The sequence below is a fragment of the Aotus nancymaae genome, unplaced genomic scaffold, assembly GCF_030222135.1.
Source record: "Aotus nancymaae isolate 86718 unplaced genomic scaffold, 86718_ANA_hifiasm-v0.15.2.pri h1tg000040l, whole genome shotgun sequence".
Lineage (NCBI taxonomy): Eukaryota > Metazoa > Chordata > Mammalia > Primates > Aotidae > Aotus > Aotus nancymaae.
In genome coordinates, this window is record NW_026988454.1 from 31,020,218 (window position 1) to 31,040,732 (window position 20,515).

Below are 20,515 nucleotides of genomic sequence, written 5' to 3' on the forward strand. Positions count from 1 at the left end.
GATGGAGTCATACTCTTTTGCCGCATATGTGTTTCTGTCTAGAGTGCAGGCCCACCTGCACATGCTCTAGTGTCTTCTGTCCTAAACCGGTCCTTCCCCTGATCTACAGTGGCCTTATTGGCTGACACCACCATGGTTTTGCCCCCCATCACAGCTTTCTGTCTTCAAGTACAGTGTCTCCAGATCTCCACCTCTTCCTTCCCGCCTATGTAGCGTTTCCCCTTCCACGTGATCACGGAACCTGCTCTGGCCAAGGTCTAATGACATTTCTTTAGCCAAATCCAACAAATGTTTTTCCCAACCTGCTCAACTTCTCAGTGGCCCTCGGATGACCATTCTCTTACTTTCGCCCTCTCCTGTGTGGGTTTCCATGACACCCCATTTTCTCTGTTATCCTCCAACCTCATGGCTGCTCCTTGTCACTCTTCTTGGCTGCCTGTTCATCCTTTTCATTTCCTCCAAATACTGGCATTCTTAAGGGCTGGGTCTATGCTGTCTTTGTATCTTTCCCCAAATTATGTCATCCTTTAAACGCCATCTCCAGCCAGTAGGCTGCTGAGGGTCTATCTAGCCCAGTGTTCTGAGCTCCAAACTCATATCCAATTGCCTTTCTTTCTTTTTTTTTTTTTTTTTTTTGAGATGGAATCTTGTTCTGTCACCCAAGCTGGAGTGCAGTGGCATGATCTTGACTCACTGCAACTTCCACCTCCTGGGTTCAAGCGATTCTTCTGCCTCAGCCTCCTGAGTAGCCGTCACTACAGGCACACACCACCATGTCAGGCTAATTTTTGTGTTTTTAATGGAGGCAGGGTTTTGCCATGTTGGCCAGGCTGGTCTCGAACTCCTGACATCAAGTGATCCTCGGCCTCCCAAGGTGTTGGGATTACAGGCTGAGCCACCGTGCCCAGCCCCCGAGTTGCCTTCTTCATTTTTCAAACTGAGCTGTGAAATAACACCCCTTATCCACTAAAAAGTACTTTCCTTTTTGGCCTGTATTATTTCTCATCTTAGTATATAAGTACTACATGCATCCATTCAGTTTCTAAGGCCAGAATTCTACTTTGGGGTCATTTTTGAGTATTCCTTTTCATACCCTTCACTCCAGTCCATCAGCAAGTCCTGCTGGCTACCTGACAAATAGTCAGTGATCTGCAACTGTATGTTGGATGAATGAACGCAGGTGCCTAACAGAGAAGGGAGCTCAATCCAGAATCAGGTTCACTCATTTAAAATCAAGCAGGCTGGGTGCAGTGGCTCACACCTGTAATCCCAGCACTTTGGGAGGCTGGGAGGCTGAAGCAGGTGGATCACTTGATGTCAGGAGATCGAGACCAACCTGGCCAACATGGTGAAACTCTATCTCTACTAAAAATACAAAAATTAGCCAGGCGTGGTGGCACACACCTGTAATCCCAGCTACTTGGGAGGCTGAGGCAGGAGAATCACTTGAACCCAGGAGACGGAGGTTGTAGAGCTGAGATTGAGCCACTGCACTCCAGCCTGGGCAAAAGAGTATGACTCCATCTCAAAAATAAAAATAAAATCAAGCCAAGGAGGGAATCAGGGCTCTGCACATAGAGCATGCAGAATATCTATAAGTCCCTTTATTTCCTTAATGAGCCATAGTGACAGGCACTGGGTTCCATCCTAAAAAAACATATACAGTTTTACTTCATTAGGCCTCCTTTTAGGCAGTCGGTAGTCACAGCAACATTAAAATTCACAGGTATGACACAAGCCCTCTCATTACTGAATAATCAAACCCCATGATATGACCAAAAAGCCAAAATACAGGCTAATTCAGGTCCTTACTCCCTCTCTAGATACACATACATGCATCTCTCTCTCTCTCTCTCTCTCTCTCTCTCTCTCTCACACACACACACACACACACACACACACACACACACAGAAACACATGATAGGAACGCCTCATCTGATACTATTCTAGATAGGATTTAATCTCTTTACTACCAAGAAACAACAATTTTGTCTTTGAACTATGAATGATGCACATCTCCATTTCTGAGTGTGGCATGCATCTCATAAAGATGGGCTGCTGAAGAAACTTTCTCCAAGTCTCAAGGATCAGCAGTGAGTTCCACCCCTCCTTTTTTTTTTTTTTTTTTTGAGACGGAGTTTTGCTCTTGTCACTCAGGCTGGAGTGCAATGGTGCGATCTTGGCTCACAGCAACCTCCACTTCCCTCCTTTAAGCAATTCTCCTGCCTTAGCCTCCCAAGTAGCTGGGGTTACAGGCACCTGCCACCACGCCTGGCTAATTTTTGTATTTTTAGTGGAGACGAGGTTACACCCCTTTGGACAGGCTAGTCTCAAACTCCTGAGCTCAGATGATCCACCCACCTCAGCCTCCCAAAGTGCTGGGGTTACAGGCGTGAGCCACTGCGCCCAGCCCGTATCCCTTCATATAAAGAGATTGGCTACTCAGTAAAGCCAAGAGATCTTCCTTCAGCTGTATTCTTCCACCAGCAACATTTAATTTTAGGGGCTTGACATCTCATATCAGTGAAACTGTTTCTCCCAAGCAGCTGTTTTTTTCTGTTCTGAAATCTGTTCCCCCTAGATAGGGCTGATGTTGTCTCTAAAGTGAAACAAGACACACTATAGACCTTGACTTTCCCCAGGAATGACTCAAAAGTAGTTCAGTGTTTGGGCCCCCTTACAAACCTTTCTACTCTCAGACAACCTTACTATTATCAGCAAGGAAGAGGTCACCCACTTCCTTCCTGCTGTAGCGGCGCTGCCTAAAATATGGTCTATGAAATGCTAGGCCCATGAGCTGCTCCAGAATAAAGGGACTCCATGGTCAGGTATACTGGGGCAACACAACATGCCAGGCATTTCCCCTGCCACATATCATTTGCATACTGGTACTATATTGGTCCATTCAGCAACTCTTTGTGGCTTCATCTTGCTTCCTGCCTTCTAGTGATTCAGCTACAGAACTATTTAAATAACAGCAGATAAGTCAACCATTCATCCTGGGGACACTTTCCAGTTACTGACCAGGAAGTTGTTTTCCCCTGAAGTCAGCTGTTCCTGAAAGCTGCATATACGTCCCTCTTTCTCCCTACAGCTGAAACCAATGTCAGGAGTCCCCTGCTATCCTTAAGATCAGGACAGTTGATTCAGTTCAGCCCAAGAAGAATTCAGTAAAAAAAAGATTCCAGACAACAGTGGATTTCCTTTTCTATAATTTTATACTTTCATTCTTTATTAAAAGACTTTTGTAGCTTTAGGATGTGTGTTTGCTAAAGATGTTCTGGCAAAAACTACTTTCTTTAAAACCAATGTTTGTGGAAATAGAGGCAACTCCACCATCTCAGTCTCCATCCAAACAAAGAAGAAGCTCATGTCTACTAGAGAATCATAGTATCTGAGAACAAGGAAAGACCTAAGAGATCCTCTAGTCCATCTGTTTCCAAAATTTGTTTTTAGTGTTTTTATATGAATCCTTAAGCAGAACTGTGATATATGACAGTCATCATATTTGCTCTGGTTTCAGGTAAAACAGGATTGGAACCTGTGGTCTAGACTTACAGCATCGCACTCACTCATCCCAACAAAGGCAGCCCCGAGATGCTAACGTAGACCCTTAAGCCCCTGAAGAACAAGCTTAAAGATGATCAATCTGACCTTGAATTTTATAAATATGAAAACTGAGACCCATAAATAGAAATAGTCAGTTGTCAGCAAAAATGAGGGGATCAGACCCGCTGAGCCTGGTGCTTCCTTGACTGTTTTGATACCCTGGAGATATCCCTCCCAGGGCCTGGGAGGCCCTTTCCTGGCTGCCCCACTGTATGGGTTATGCTGAACAAGGGGGGGCAGTCATAACACATGACCATCCCCTTACATAGCATAATTATGCTGCTCATTGCAACAAGATATTTGGCAAAGAATATGGGTCTCTTTCAATGGGTGTTTCAGTATGTGTACATTTTTTAAAGCATCAATTACCTTTTCCTTCCTCTCATCACAAGCAGAATATCTCAGGAGTATATCCTTGCCGGTACCTGTGCTGGTGGAGGACACCAGCAGTAGCAGTGAGTACGGCTCAGTTTCACCCGACACGGAGTTGAAAGTGGACCCCTTCTCTTTCAAAACAAGAGCCAAATCCTGTGGAGAAAGAGACGTAAAGGGAATTCGGACACTCTTTTTGGGGTAAAGACCTGACTGACTTGGGGCGAGAGAAGTATGTTGGTAAGTGTGTCATGTTATAAAGGAAACTGTGATTTATGCAGCATAAATTTTCTCAGCATTCCAGATGAGAATTTTGAAGATCACAGTGCTCCCCCTTCCCCTGAAGAAAAAGATTCCGGATTCTTCATGCTGAGGAAGGACAGTGAGAGGCGAGCCACCCTTCACAGGATCCTGACAGAAGACCAAGACAAAATTGTGAGAAACCTGATGGAATCTTTAGCTCAGGTAAATCCACTCCCAGGTGCTTCATTTCCCAACCTTTACTTGCGTATTTTACCTATGTCCTAACCGCCTGCAGCAGCCACAGATGACGTGAAAGGCAGGAGGAAGCTGTAGTGCTCATGATGATAAACAAACCTACCCCAGGGGGAGAAGAAAGTAAACCCCTACATTAGGGAATATATTAATATAAACATAGGAAAACAATTTTTTCACTGCATTTTTGAACATAACTATTTTTAAGAAGCAAATTTTTCACATTGGTGACATTCCAACTAGTCCCTACAGGCCTCTTTTACTCTTCATTCATTTGTTTGTTCATTCCATCAATAAACACTCACTGAGCCATGTGAGTTGCTGATTCCGACATTAGCATGAGGCTACTTGCCAGTTGCTCCTCTCAGCATTTGGGAAACATCAGCAAATACAACAGAACTCCTGAGCTTGTGAGGCTATATTTAGATGGCAGGTGAAGGGCAATGAGAAGTAAATTGCAGTAAGTCTTCACTTAATGTAGTTGATAGGTCCTTGGAAACTGTGACTTAAGCAAAATGACATATAACCATACCAGTTTTACCACAGGCTAATTGATATAAACAAGAGTTACGTTCCTACGGCATATTTATGGTCACAAAAACATGAACAAACTCCTAAATAAAGATGAAAACACTTCTAATATTCAATATTGAAATAAATGTGAACTCTATATACATTTAAGAAAGATTAATAAAAACAAGATAACTATTTACCCACTTACCCCACCCAGTTCAGGGCCATGGGTGGCCAGAATCTGTTCTGGCAGCTCAGTACCAATTGGGCACCTGCCCTGGACAGGACACCATTCCTCTGTAGGGCACATTCACACACACACTCACAGTCACTCACACTAGGACCGTGGAGACAAACCAATGAACCTAACTTGCACATCTTCGGGATGCAGAGGAAACTATATTTATTAGCCTGTGCTCATGCTACTAATAAAGACATACCTGAGACTAAGTAATTTATAAAGGAAAGAGGATTAATTGACTCACAGCTCCACGTGGCTGGGGAAGTCTCACAATCATGGCAGAAGGCAAATGAGGAGTAAAGTCACATCTTACATGGCAGCAGGCAAGAGGCAAGTGTGGGAGAACTCCCATTTATAAAACAATCAGATTTCTTGAGACTTATTCACTATCATGAGAACAGCATAGGAAAGACCCTCCCCTGTGATTTAGTTACCTCCTAACTGGGTCCCTCCCATGACACATGGGGATTATGGGAGTTACAATTCAAGATGAGATTTGGGTGAGGACACAGCCAAACCATATCACCAGAGTACCCAGGGAAAACCACACAGGCAGGGAGAAAATCTGCAAACTCCACACAGACAGTGGCCCCTACCAGGAATCAGTTTTTTTTTCTCATCAAGGTTATAACGAAGCAACATTGAGCAAAACAGTGTTATTGGAGGATCTGCTGTATATAATAGGTTAGAAGGCCATATGTACTCTGAAAAAAACCAACCTTGTCAGTGAAACTATCGCTCCTTGGTATACTAGTTTGCCAGGGCTATATCTTAGTCCATTTTCTGTTGCTATAACAGAATACCTGAAACTGAGTAGTTTATAAAGAAAAGAGGTTTATTTGAACTCATGGTTCTGGAGACCTAGGAAGTCCAAGATCCAGTGGCCCATCTGCATCTGGTGAGGGCCTTGTGCTGCTTCAACTCATGGCAGAAAGTAGAAAGGCAGTGGGGCATGAGTGGAAAAAGAGGGACAAGGAGAGCCAACTGACTTTATGACATCTTGCTTTCCTGAGAACTAACCCAATCTCATGAGAATTGCATTAATCCCTTCATGAGTCTCATGACCCAAACACCTTTTGAAGACTCTACCACCTCTCAATATCATTACATTGGCCATTAAATTTCAACATGAGTTTTGGCAGGACAAATCACATCCAAACTATAGCAAGCAACCATAACAAACTATCACATACTGGGTGGCTTAAACAACAAAAATTTATTTTCTCACAGTTCTGGAGGCTGAAAGCCCAAGATCAAGGGGTTGGCAGGTTTAGTTTCTCCCGAGGCCTCTCTGCTTAGCTTGCAGATGGCCACCTTCTTATCATGCACTCACATGGTCTTTTCCAGTGCACTTGCAGCCCTAGTGTCTCTTCCTCTTTTGATATGGATACCAGAAACATCAGTTCAATTGGATTAGGGCCCCACCCGATGACCTCACTTAGCTCTAAGTATCCCTTTTGAGGCCCTATCTCCAAATACATCCCATTGAGTGTTAGGGCTTCAGCATATGAATTTGGAGGACACAGAACCATAATGACTGGGAAAATATACTCCGTGGAATTCTGCGTACAGATACAAGGAATAATCCCTTTCCCAAATCTGCACCAGGAGAAAAGAGAATTTCCCTCAGCCCCAAGCTTCTTATGGATGTAACCTCCCACAGACACGCTTAGTACCTGGTATGACACTTCTTGTCCTCTTTGAGTTCTGTGGATACCAGGAACTCATCCACCTGCCTCCCTTGCCTGTGGCCTCCACCTGTCCTTCAGATCACTACGGACTACTGCACATAGCTTCTTTCCTCCCTGTGTCCTGAGGAAATAGCTACAAAGAGGTTGGGGCTGGAGGAGTCCAGCCAAGTTTTTAAAGTTTCTTAGTACAACAGTTTACCTGTTCTCATCTTTTATTGAGATGTAAATGGAGCAGAGCTCTCTCTTGGCTCTTGCTAAACAATCTCAGCCTGTCTCTGTCTTGAGAACCTCACCATGCTTCTTTGCTGAACATTCCATCACCTTAGGAATTCCCTAAGGTTCACCTCTTTAGATCTCATAGAAGGAGCTGAAAGGCCATATATGTGCCAGTAGGGCCTTGGTACAAGGAAAACTGAAATGAGCATCTTCTACACACTCTCAAAAACCCTGACTTGGGTCCTAAAGGAAAGCCGTCTCGAGCAATTACTCTGAGGGCCAGAAAGAAGATTTTCTAGAGTGAGGATAGCTGGCCTCTGAGTCGGGGGAGGATGGGTGTTGTGCATGCTTTGTGGCAGTGCTGGGAGATGCAGTGGAGACAGGAAGTCTCGAGCCATCAGCCTTCTCTCTGGGCTTTCCTTTAGCTCACAGTTGTCATTCAAAGACTGAGAACAGGACTGGGTTGACCCAAGAAGAGGAACCAAGCTGGATGGAGAGAGAAGCTGGGCAGCACTTGTAGTTCATTAATTTATTCAACAAATACTTACTGAGTATCAACCAGAGGCCAGGCACTGTACTAAGTGCTGAGGATACCATGGTGAACCAAACAAAAAGATCTGCATCCCTCTGAAGTTGACATTCTAGCAGAAGAAGAAAAACAGACAAATATATATATATATATATAAAATGTATAGTAACAACAGCAAACATTTTCTCTGGACCAGGTACTATTGTTAGTATTCCATGTGTATTGCTCATTTAATCTTCATGACAGTAGTACTATACCAATAGTTCCATTAGCATCCTCATTTTACACATGAGGAAACAGACACAGAGGACTTGAATAGCTTGTCAGAGTCATGCAGCCCTAAGCGATGGAGTTAGGATTTGGACCCAGGCAGTTTGGCTCTGAAGTTTTTGCTTTAACCACCACATTGCTCTGCCTCGCTGGTAGGCCCAATGGTGACAAGTGCTGGGAAAAACATACAGTGGGGTGGTGGGGAGGCATTGGAGGTGGAGAAGGAAAGTAAATCAGCATTAGCCACTGCGGAGTGAAGGGCTCTCTTGTGGACCTTCAAGATGCTTGATTTTGGTCAGAAACACATAAAACCCAGGAATTGCCTAAATCTCTAATCACCCCCAAAGAATGTGCTTTCCCAGTACAGAAAATGCCAGCTTGTTTGGGGTCTGTTCTTTGTCTCATTGCTGGACCATAGCTCCATCAGGGCTAGGACTGCCTCGACCATCACTTCTATGACTGTGCTGGAATACTTAAATGCTAGAGTGGTTAATCATATTCAATTGTTTGGTACCTCCTAGTTTTAAGGTACCATTTGAATGTTCTCTGTAAAGGGAGAAATGAAAGAAAATCTTAAAAGCAACCATCAGAGGACGTGCCTTAGTGCACCAGCATGAAGCTACCAGTGAGAATCCAGAACTGCTGATCAGAATCGCATGCTGAATCCATAATGGCCACATGATGGTGAGGGTCCTTCTGACTGTGCTGCTAAGGATGTTGGGAATCCTTTCCTGTGATGTCAAGTGGTGATTCAGTGGTCGAACAGGTTCTGACCCAGGTTGACAGCTACTATTACAGGTCATGGGTATAGTAGAATATAATGGTTAGGAGCTTGGGCTTAGTTTGGATTTCCCTCTGTTTGAGGCCTGGTTCCATCACTTAAAGGCTGTGCAATTTGGGCAACTTAGTTAACTTCTCAGAGCCTGAACTTCCTCATCTATGATAGTGGAGTCGACTTCATAAGGTTGCTAACTGAGATTGTGAGTGATTTAAATCATAACAAAATATTCCACAACTGTTAACTGTTATTGTTGTCATTATCAAGCAGGCTAATAGTAGTTATCTAATATATTTCCTTTTTTCTACAATCAGATAGAAATAATTCTTGTCATTGTATTATTTCTAGATACATATTTACATTAAGCCTATACTTTATAACAAAACCAAATCTAGATGTTGGTCAGGTCCTCAAATCCTTACACCGTGAATAACGTTTTAATCTGTAAGATCCTTCTGAAATCCACTCCTGGTTTTTAAAGAAGTTTAAAGGATAAAAACTGGAGAGCATCTTTGCAGAAGACCCTGTGTATTAGTCAGGGTTCTTTAGAGGGACAGAACTAATGGAATATATATATTAAACATATAGTATGGGAGTTTATATATGGGAGTTTATTAAGTATTAACTCACATGATCACAAGGTCCCACAATAGGCCATCTGCAGCCTGAGGAGCAAGGAGAGCCAGTCCGAATTCCAAAACTGAAGACCTTGGAGTCCCATATTCTAGGGCAGGAAGCATCTAGCATGAGAGAAAGATGTAGGCTGGGAGGCTAAGCCAGTCTCTCTTTTCACATTTTTCTGCCTGCTTATATTCTAGGCACACTGGCAGCTGATTACACTGTGCCCACCCAGATTAAAGGTGGGTCTGCCTTTCCCAGCCCACTGACTCAAATGTTAATCTCCTTTGGCAACACCCTCACACACACACACAGGATCAATTCTTTGTATCCTTCAATCCAGTCAAGTAGACACTCAGTATTAACCATCACACCCTGTTACTAGGAGTGCAGAAGATGCATACTGTCTAATCTATGCTGACACTGAGTCAGGCTCACCAGATACTAGCCAAGATGCTTGTTTTTGAAGGCACATGAATGAGTTAACATGGAGAGACTGGAGTCAGAACAGAAATAAACTATGACATAAGTAGATGAAGAAGCCTGAATAGAAAACATTTCCCAGAGTAGAGCATGTTCCTTTGTAGGACAGTGACACACATAGCAAAAAAACAGAAGCAGCATGTTTTTCTGTTGTAAAAACAAAGTTAAATGTCAAAAAACAAGTTTACTATTTGAACTATTGGCAAACATGTAACTGATTTTTTATTCAAAGAAGCTTCCAATTTCTGCATAACTCACATTTTTTTTCTTGAACATATTTTCATGGTGTTATGATTTTGTCTGTGAATCTTTACCTTGGATGCAATTTAGTTTGTGGTAAGGGAAAAAATCTAGCAAACTTTATAATGGTTCCCAGTCTGATTTTAAAATATTCCTTTAATGACAGCCTTCAAGCTTTTCAATATAATCTTATCTCATGAAAACATAAACTTGAGACCGAGCTTCCAAACAAAAATATATTAAGAGAAAGAACTCAGTGGCGCATTTCTTTTTTATTTTAATAGACTCCTAGAAATTATAATTTTCACAGCCCAGCTGAGGAATCTTAATTTTAATGATACAGTAAGAAAATGTACAGTGTGAACTAAAAATGAGCATGATTGTTTCTTAAAGTTAAAAGGGAATAAATAATATCCTATTGTACTTCCTTAAAGAAGCAATGTGGGCCAGGCATGGTGACTCATGCCTAAAATCCCAGCACTTTGAGATTACAGTACCCGGGAGGCTGAGGTGGGCAGATCATCTGAGGTCAGGAGTTTGAGACCAGCCTGGCCAACATGGTGAAACCCCGACTCTACTAAAAATACAAAAGTTAGTTGAGCATGATGGCAGACACCTATAATCCCAGCTACTTGGGAAGCTGAGGCAGGAGAATCACTTGAACCTGGGAGACGGAGGTTGCAGTTAGCCAAGCTGGCATCACTGCACTCCAACCTGGGCGACAAAGCAAGACTTTGTGGTTTTCTTTTTTTTTTTGAGACGGAGTTTCGCTCTTGTTACCCAGGCTGGAGTGCAATGGCACGATCTCGGCTCACCGCAACCTCTGCCTCCTGGGTTCAGGCAATTTTCCTGCCTCAGCCTCCTGAGTAGCTGGGATTACAGGCACGTGCCACCATGCCCAGCTAATTTTTTGTATTTTTAGTAGAGACGTGGTTTCACCATGTTGACCAGGATGGTCTCGATCTCTTGACCTTGTGATCCACCTGCCTCGGCCTCCCAAAGTGCTGGGATTACAGGCATGAGCCACCGTGCCCAGCCAAGACTTTGTGTTAAAAAAAAAAAATAGCTCACATCTATAATCCTAGCACTTTGAGAGGCCAAGGTGGGAGGATCACTTGAGCCCAGGAGTTTGAGACCAGCCCAGGCAACTTACCAAAACCTAGTCTCTACAAAAAGCTTAAAAAAAAGTTATCTGAATGTGATGACACATGCCTATAGTCCCTAGCTACTCAGGAGGCTGAGGTGAGAAGAGAGCTAGAACCCAGGAGTTAGGGGCTGCAGTGAGCTATGATTATGCCACTGTACTCTGGCCTGGGCAACAAAGAGAGGCCGTGTCTCTTAAAAAAAAAAAAAAAAAGAAAAATTCAATTTGAGTGAGAGCATTTGTTTGAACATTGTAATATATTTTAGTATAATATAATAGTCCATCAGCCCATTCTTACAAGCAATTGCCTTATTGATGGGTAAGGAGTAGTTTCAGGAATGAAGTCTGAGATTAGCCCCTCTTGGTTGCAAGGAATTGACACACTATAAGGACAATTGAAGTACCAAGGACATGTTGTAGATAGACACACATAGCAATAAGGGAAATAGACTCAAGGCATTCCAACCATAGTGCCTAGCTGAGTCTCACAGACACTGAAAACAGAATATGAGCCCAAGGAAGTTTGCACATCTTTTCTCTGGCTTGGTTGCTGTTGACCCTCTTGGTACTCATTTCTGCTTTCCTCCACTTCTCCTCTCCCTCCCTGATATGGTTTGGCTGTGTCCCCACCCAAATATCATCTTGAATTGTAACTTCCACAATTCCCATGTTTTATGGGAGGAACCTAGTAGGAAGTGATCGAATTATGGGGACAGGTCTTTCCTGTGCTGTTCTCATGATAGTGAATGAGTCTGACAAGATCTGATGGTTTTAAAAACAGGAGTTTCCCTGCACAAGCTCTCTCTTTTTGCCCGCCACCATCCATGTAAGATGTGCCTTTGCTCCTCCTTGCCTTCTGCCATGATTGTGAGGCTTCCCCAGCCACGTGGAACTGTAAGTCCATTAAACCTCTTTCTTTTATAAATTGCCCTGTCTCAGATTATGTCTTTATCAGCAGCGTGAAAATTAACTAATACACTCCCTGTTGTCTTTCTCAGTTCCGTTACTTCTGCTTCCTTTCTTATGGTTGGACATATTCATGACCCTGTATTATGACTTCTCTTTCTAGGCAGACTTTCAGGTTGAGATCCTATGGCTTATTGCCAAAATCTCTTTTTAGTTCTCAATTAAAATTTCTGAAAGAATCTTATGGCCTCAGTCTGCTTGGACAGAGCTTTGTTATCTGACTATATTGTGGCTACTGACCAGCATGTGGGGCCGGTGCCTTTTCTCTCTGATTATTTCATGGGGTCGGTAGGAGGAGTGAAGAGGAGCCATATAGTTTAAAATATGGTCTTTCCTCTGGAGACATTTGGAAGTCCAGTTCTTCTCAGAATGGGATGTGGGAATTGGATGGGCATGATGGCTCACGCCTGGAATCCCAGCACTTTGGGAAGCAGTGGTGAAAGGCTCACTTGAGCCCAGGAGTTCGAGATGAGCCTGGGCAATATAGTGAGACCTTGTCTCTACCGAAAGCACAGAAAGCAGGGACGGGGGTATGGGGATAGGATTCCTATGGCTGGTCTATCCAGCACAGATTGACTGAAGGATTGTTGTTTTTTATTCACAGGGGGCTGAAGAACCAAAACTAAAATGGGAACACATCACAACCCTCATTGCAAGCCTCAGAGAATTTGTGAGATCCACAGATCGAAAAATCATAGCCACCACACTGTCAAAGCTGAAACTGGAGCTGGACTTTGACAGCCACGGTATTAGCCAAGTCCAGGTGGTGCTCTTTGGTTTTCAAGATGCTGTAAGTATGATATTTTGCCAGCATTTCCCCACATGCTAAAATTAGCTAGAAAAATAAGTTAAAACATAAATGCTGTTATTTTTCTTTAAAAATTCCAATGAACTCTATTCTTTTTGGTAGAAAAATAAGAGATATTTGCCTCTCAGTGTGCTTCTATCTAATTTGTTGTTTTGTGTGTCTGCATTCCCCACATTAAAAAACACATAAAACCAAGTCACCATGGACAATAACAAAACATTTCCCATGGCTAAACTTTGTTCTTATGAAATTATGTTGGGTCACTATTTACTTTGATGACTTTGGCAACATAACACACTTTAGTCATCCATTTTCTAACGCTGCATGAGAAATGCCATCTAGTGGCCATTGAGAAAAATTTAACAGTACAGATTAAAATGGTCACTGCTGAATAAAACCGGTAATTTTTTTCCCAGTTTTTCTCTAGTTTTCATACAGAACACTTTTAACATATTTGTTTCATAAATACCTCTTCTGTCCTAGCCAGAAATATACTTCAGTGTACAGAGCATCACTGATTAAAAATTAAACCACATGATCTAATGAGAGATTGCTGAGAAGTCGTCTCTCTAAAATTGAGTTGCTATGCAACACAAACCAGAAGCTGGTCTTCTGAAACGGATTCAGAACCTTCTGTGTTATTCTTGGGTGAGACTTATCTGTGGAACTCAGTGCCAAAAAAGCCTCAAGTCATTCCCAGAAGACCCTTAACAAGATGTGAGAGACTGAAATAAGTGGGTTCTTGATGGTGCTTGTGGTATAAATATGGAAGTATAATTTTATTTAAATTCCAAAAATTAATTCAGCCCTTAGTGTGTATTGCTCCTATATAGAAGGTGTCTTGACAATTTCATTTGCAACATCAAATGATCCCCAATTTAAAGCCAAATTGAAATCCTTCAATAACTATCATTCTCTGAATACTAGCATTTTCTGAGACACTGGGTAAGCCACTTGGTCTTTATGCTATATTGTGGGCAGGGACAAGAGTCCTGACTTGATTGAGGTCGTAAGAAATTAAAGCAACTGGCAAAGGCTATCACTAATATTAAACGCTAAAAGCATGCTTATGCTGCAACTAGGGAAACCCAACTGCCTGCAAATAGAGTGAAATAATTTGACTAATTTGCACTTGCCCACACATTTGGCTTCTAGCCTAGAGCTTGGAAAGCAAGTTTGCTGTAGAATTCAGACTGAGAGCTATTTAGTTGTACTCCTGGGCCTTGGGCCAGGTCAGACACACACACACACACACACACACACACACACACACACACACGTGTACATACACACCTGCTCTTGCTCATTCACTGTCCAGGATGGGGATGAACCCAAAGTATGGGCACTATGTTGTAATTTGCTATGTAATAAAGAGTTGAGAGGTCATGGTTGTAACAGATTCCTCTTCCACCTAATAAGCATGTAAATTGTAAATTCTTTTTTTCTTTTTCTTTTTCGAGATTGAGTCTCCCTCTGTCGCTTATGCCGGAGTGCAGTGGCACAATCTCAGCTCACTGCAACCTCCCCCTCCCAGGTTTAAGCAATTCTCCTGCCTCAGCCTCCCAAGTAGCCAGGACTACAGATGCCTACCACCATGCCCAGCTAATTTTTGTATTTTTAGTAGAGATGGGGTTTTGCGATGTTTGGCCAGGCTGGTCTTGAACTCCTGGCCTCAGGTAATCCACCTGCCTCAGTCTCCCAAAGTGCTGGGATTATAGGGAATGAGCCACTGCACCCAGCCAGCATGTAAATTCTTTAAAGAGATGAAGATACCAGGACAAACTCAGTCTGGATGGATTTCCTAGGACAAGTGGGAACCTAGCAAGGGTTCACTTCCTGTGCAGCTACTATGAGGAAGTCCTCAAACTGACTCTCTTCCAAACTAGGGGATATTGATGAAGATGGACCAAGGACAGGCATGAGCAACTGGAGCTCCAGCTCTTGGCCTGGGTTTGTGGCTGAGTCACCATCTCCCCAGCCACAGTGGGGATGGTGATTAAATTTTTGGAATTTAAATAAAATTATACTTCCATATTCATACCATACACACTCTGAAGGGTCTAACCAGAGCCCTGTTGTGGAAATAGCCTCTTTTCTTAGAGGTCTGTGTAAGCCAGCAGGCATTAGAGTTAACCCAAACATTAAGTGAGCTTGTCTTAGTTTTATGCTAAAAGGTTGTTTTTAGAAAGGTAATGTACATGATATACACATACAATGAGATATTATTCAAGCTTAAAAAGGAAAGAAATCCTGACACATGCTACAACATGAATGAAGCTTAGAGGTGTTATGCCAAGTGAAATAAACCATTCACAAAAGGCCAAATACTGTAATTCCACTTACATGAAAGTAACTAGAGTAGTGAAATTTATAAGAGACAGAAAGTAAAATGCTGGTTTGCCAGGGCTGTTGGGAGGGAGAAATGGGAACTTACTGTTTAGTGGGTATAGAGTTTTAGTTTTGCAAGATAAAGAGATCTGTGGAAGGATGGCAGCGATGGGAGCATAACAATGTGGATGTACTTAATGCCACTGAACCGTACACTTAAAAATGGCTAAGATGGCCAGGCATGGTGGCTCATGTCTGCAATGCCAGCACTTTGGGAGGCTGAGGCAGGAGAACTGCTTGAGCCTAGGAGGCACAGTTTGCAGTGAGCCATGATCCCTCCACTGTGCTCCAGCCTGGATGACAGAGCAAGACCCTGTCTCCAAAACAAATGAAAAAATAATCATAATAATAATAAATAATAATTGAAAATAATGAACAGTAAGAACAGCTTTTATTTTCATTTAAAGCCTCTTGTACCCTGTCTTCCTCTTTTACCCCCTCCCTCCATCCATTCGGCAGACATTATAAAAGCTAAAAACTGCAGATTTTGAGTCCCAAAGAAGCAATATTCTCATTTGAACCAGACTTCCTTTTACTTAAATAACTTACTTGCTTACATGGGCCTCACTAAACTCATTTGAAATAGCAATTTTTACTTTGTTTACCAGTGACATAAAAAAATTCTTTGTAATTCAAGGTGAAGAAACTTTTTAGTTTTTTTATAAATGGAACTTCATCCAAGTGCTTGGATCAGGTAGGTTATTTGCAATTAAAAATTAAAGTAGGCTAAATGTCACTCTCTCTCCAGGTCAATAAAGTTCTTCGGAATCATAACATCAAGCCACACTGGATGTTTGCCTTAGACAGTATCATCCGGAAGGCAGTGCAGACAGCTATTACCATCCTGGTTCCAGGTCAGAGCTATTTAATTACTCTGCACATATATAGTGATTGGATATTTTAGATTACTGTTCATCTGTTATTTCTGATATCTCCTTAGTACTTTTAAAGCCATAATACCTTTTTTTAAAGAGAAATATAGTAGTCACGAAAATATAGTACACCAAATAGTACATATAGTATGGATAATGGTACGCCAAGCAAAATGTTTAGTAAGAGTGAAGAAGACTTGCTTCCCTGTCTTTTTTTTTTTTTATTGTGCTTTAGGTTCTGGGGTACATGTGCAAAACATGGCAAGGTGGTTTGCTGCCTCCATCCCCCTATCACCTATATCTGGCATTTCTCCCCATGTTATCCCTCCCCAACCTTCCCACCCCACGATGTCCCTCCCCTAGCCACCCCCAACAGACCCCAGTGTGTGATGCTTCCCTCCCTGTGTCCACATATTCTCATTGTTCAACACCCGCCTGTGAGTGAGAACATGTGGTGTTTGATTTTCTGTTCTTGTGTTAGTTTGCTGAGAATGATGGTTTCCAGATTCATCCTTGTCCCTGCAAAGGAAAGGAACTCATTGTTTTTTATGGCTGCATAGTATTCCATGGTGTACACGTGCCATATTTTCCTTGTCCAGTCTATCATTGATGGGCATTTGGGTTGGTTCCAGGTCTTTGCTATTGTAAACAGTGCCACAGTGAACATACGTATGCTTGTGTCTTTATAATAAAATGACCTATAATCCTTTGGATATATATTCAGTAATGGGATTGCTGGATCAAATGGAATTTCTATTTCTAGATCCTTGAGGAATCATCACACTGTCTTCCATAATGGTTGAACTAATTTACACTCCCACCAACAATGTAAAAGTGTTCCTATTTCTCCACATCCTCTCCAGCATCTGTTGTCTCCTGATTTTTTGATGATCGCCTTTCTGACAGGCATGAAATGGTATCTCAATGTGGTTTTGATTTGTATTTCTCTAATGACCAGTGATGATGAGCATTTTTTCATATGTTTGTTGGCCTCATATAGGTCTTCTTTTGAAAAGTATCTATTCATATCCTTCACCCACTTTTGAATGGGTTTGCTTTTTTCTTGTAAATCTGTTTTAGTTCTTTGTAGATTCTGGATATTAGCCCTTTGTCAGATGGGTAGATTGCAAAAATTTTTTCCTACTCTGTTGTTTGCGTGTTCACCCTAATGATTGTTTCTTTTGCCGTACAGAAGCTCTGGAGTTTAATTAGGTCCCATTTGTCTATTTTGGCTTTTGTTCCCAATGCTTTTGGTGTTTTAGTCATGAAGTCCTTGCCTATGCCTCTGTCCTGAATGGTTTTGCCTAGGTTTGATTCTAGAGTTTTTATGGTGTTAGATCTTATGTTTAAGTCTTTAATCCATCTGGAGTTAATTTTAGTGTCAGGTGTCAGGTGTCAGGAAGGGGTCCAGTTTCTGCTTTCTGCACATGGCTAGCCAGTTTTCCCAACACCATTTATTAAACAGGGAATCCTTTCCCCATTGCTTGTTTTTGTCAGGTTTGTTAAAGATCAGATGGTTGTAGATGTGTGGCGTTGCCTCCAAGGCCCCTGTTCTATTCCAGTGGTCTATATCTCTGTTTTGGTACCAGTACCATGCTGTTTGATTACTGTAGCCTTGTAGTACAGTTTGAAGTCAGTTAGTGTGATGCCTCCAGCTTTGTTCTTTTTGCTTAGAATTGACTTGGCTATGCAGGCTCTCTTTTGGTTCCATATGAAGTTTAAGGTGGTTTTTTCCAGTTCTGTGAAGAAGGTGATTGGTAGCTTGATGAGGATAGTGTTGAATCTATAAATCGCTTTGGGCAGTATGGCCATTTTCATGATATTGATTCTTCCTAACCATGAGCATGGAATGTTTTTCCATCTGTTTGTGTCCTCTCTTATTTTCTTGATCAGTTGTTTATAGTTCTCCTTGAAGAGGTCCTTTACATCCTTTATTAGTTGTATTCCTAGGTATTTTATTCTCTTTGTGGCAATTGTGAATGAGAGTTCACTCTTGATTTGGCTCTCTGTTAGTCTGTTATTGGTGTAAAAACATGTAGAAGCATAAAGGCTGTTGAATTTTGTCAAAGGCCTTCTCTGCATATCTATTGAGATAATTGTGGTTTTTGTCATTGGTTCTGTTTATGTGGTGGATTACGTTTATAGACTTGCGTATGTTGAAGCAGTCTTGCATCCCCAGGATGATTGCTTCCCTGTCTTTAAGGAATGTGTTTGGATATGAAGAGAAAGAAAAAAGTGTGCAGGTGACCCAAGTAAATATGCATTTCAATATATAGATATCTGGCCCACAAAACACATCCCTACATCTTTTATCCAGTGGTTCCCAAATCTGCTAGTGCATTGAGCAATTTAAGGAGGTATTGCATAGCTCATTACTTTGAGCAATTTAATTGTCTTTAAAATTAATAGCTTTCAGAGCCCGATCTCAGGCCAAATAAGAATCTGCTGAGAATAAAGCTCAGGAATCTATTTTTTTTAAGACTAGTCTTTTAGAGCAGTTCAAGGTTCACAGCAAAATTGAGCAGAAGGTACAGAGATTTTGCACATACCCCTTAGCCCCACACATGCATAGTCTCTTCCATTATCAACATCCCCCACAGAGTGGTATATTCATTACAGTCAATGAACCTACATTGACACATCATTATCACTGAGAGTCCGTAGTTCACATTAGGGTACTGTTGGTGTTGTACATTCTCTAGGAATTCTACATATATAATAACATGTATCCACCATTGCAGTATCATACAGAATATTGTCACAGCCCTAAAAGTCCTCCATGTCCCACCTGTAAGAATCTGAGTTTAGTACAGCTCCCAAGTCATGTTGATGCACAGCCAAGTTTGGAAATCACTGGTCTAGACACAGCCCCAGCTATGTTGGCAGTGAGGTACAAAAGGGGTAGTGTTGATGAAACAAGGCTTTTTGGCATAAGGGAGGAGTGTATTCATACTCTAAGGCAAAACCTCCAACGTGTTTTGATAGTCAACCTATTAATAAAAAATTGTAAGCAAAGCTCTTCCACCCTGTGTGTTTGTTGGTGTGGTGGGTGGATACATGGATGCATGGGTGAGTATGTAGGTAGGTAGAAAGAAAGAGCAGTTGATCAACTGATAGATGGATAGATACAGATTTATATATATTTATATAAACAAATTAGAAACATGTTCTGTTGTACCAATTTGTACCTATATTATAAAGCATTCTGAAATAGAAATTTAAAAGATAAGATCAATATGAAATATTTTCATTTTAGTTTTCTTTCTTTCTTTTTTTTTAAGTAGATACAAGGTCTCACTCTGTTGCCCCGGCTAGTCTCAATGTCTTGGACTTAAGCGGTCCTCCCGTCTCAGCCTCCCAAAGTGCTGTGATTATAGGCGTGAGCCACTGCACCTGGCCCTGAAATATTTTTAAATTAAAGTTACTTATAAATGGTACTACAAACTTTTATTCATGTCAACCCTTCTGAGTTGTGGAATTCCCTCTCTTTCATAGAACACTTGAGTGTTTGACCTGAGAGTGAGAGCATCCGTGTCAATCTTCATGTTAAACATTGGTCAAGATTAAGTTATTTCTTATGTAAGAAAGAAACAATGTTACCTCTACCTGGAACACACCTCCAACCCACGTCTCTCCTGTCCTGTGGCTTGCACCTTTGCATTCTTCAGGCCACCGAGAGTCTGGACCTATCACCAAATCTAAAGTAGGCTCCCTCTGTTATTCTCTCTCCTTGGAAATGGTTTTCACCCATTTTTGAGACCACAACCTGAAACTACTTTTGTTTCTAGTTTAATGGCTGTTAGCCTCACCAGAGCTGAGCCTAGCATACTGTCCAGCACAGTGTCTGGAAAACAGTGTATCTCTGATTAGTATTTGTTTGAAACAATAAGTAAATGAGTTTCACCTGATTATAACAAATTAGGGTGGAAAATTTGCATAGTGTAGAAACTTAGAAAAAAATTCTAGAGAGGCTTTGAAGCACATGATTAGTAGCTGGATGTGAACCTAAGAAATTCATGCTCTAAGGAAGTCAAACAATACTTATATTCAGATGCTTTATCGTTAGGATAAGGCTGGTTGTAGGGAATGTACTATAGAGGGGTTAGATATTCAAAAGACCTATGGGATGAAGGGGGAATAGTGTGTATCACTGAAAGGAAGAGGTATGGACCACGTGTTAAACACGGTAGCAGCCTAAATTAAGGATGCTTAAATGAAGCAAGGAAAAAGAGAGTATATTTTGAAACAATTTAAATAGCATATAGATGATCTGTTTACTTA

The 20,515-nt window shown here is 41.7% G+C and overlaps 1 protein-coding gene across 2 annotated transcripts in view; it reads left to right on the forward strand.

Moving 5' to 3' along the window:
• The window catches only part of MAP3K5 (mitogen-activated protein kinase kinase kinase 5), a 234,775-nt gene that overhangs the window by 194,580 nt on the left and 19,680 nt on the right, over positions 1-20,515 (forward strand). For both annotated transcript variants that reach the window (XM_021670832.2, XM_021670831.2), the window contains exons 22-25: positions 4,006-4,183; positions 4,279-4,447; positions 12,771-12,956; positions 16,111-16,216. In XM_021670832.2, coding sequence (XP_021526507.1) covers positions 4,006-4,183; positions 4,279-4,447; positions 12,771-12,956; positions 16,111-16,216 — 639 coding nt within the window. The remainder of the gene's footprint in view (positions 1-4,005; positions 4,184-4,278; positions 4,448-12,770; positions 12,957-16,110; positions 16,217-20,515) is intronic.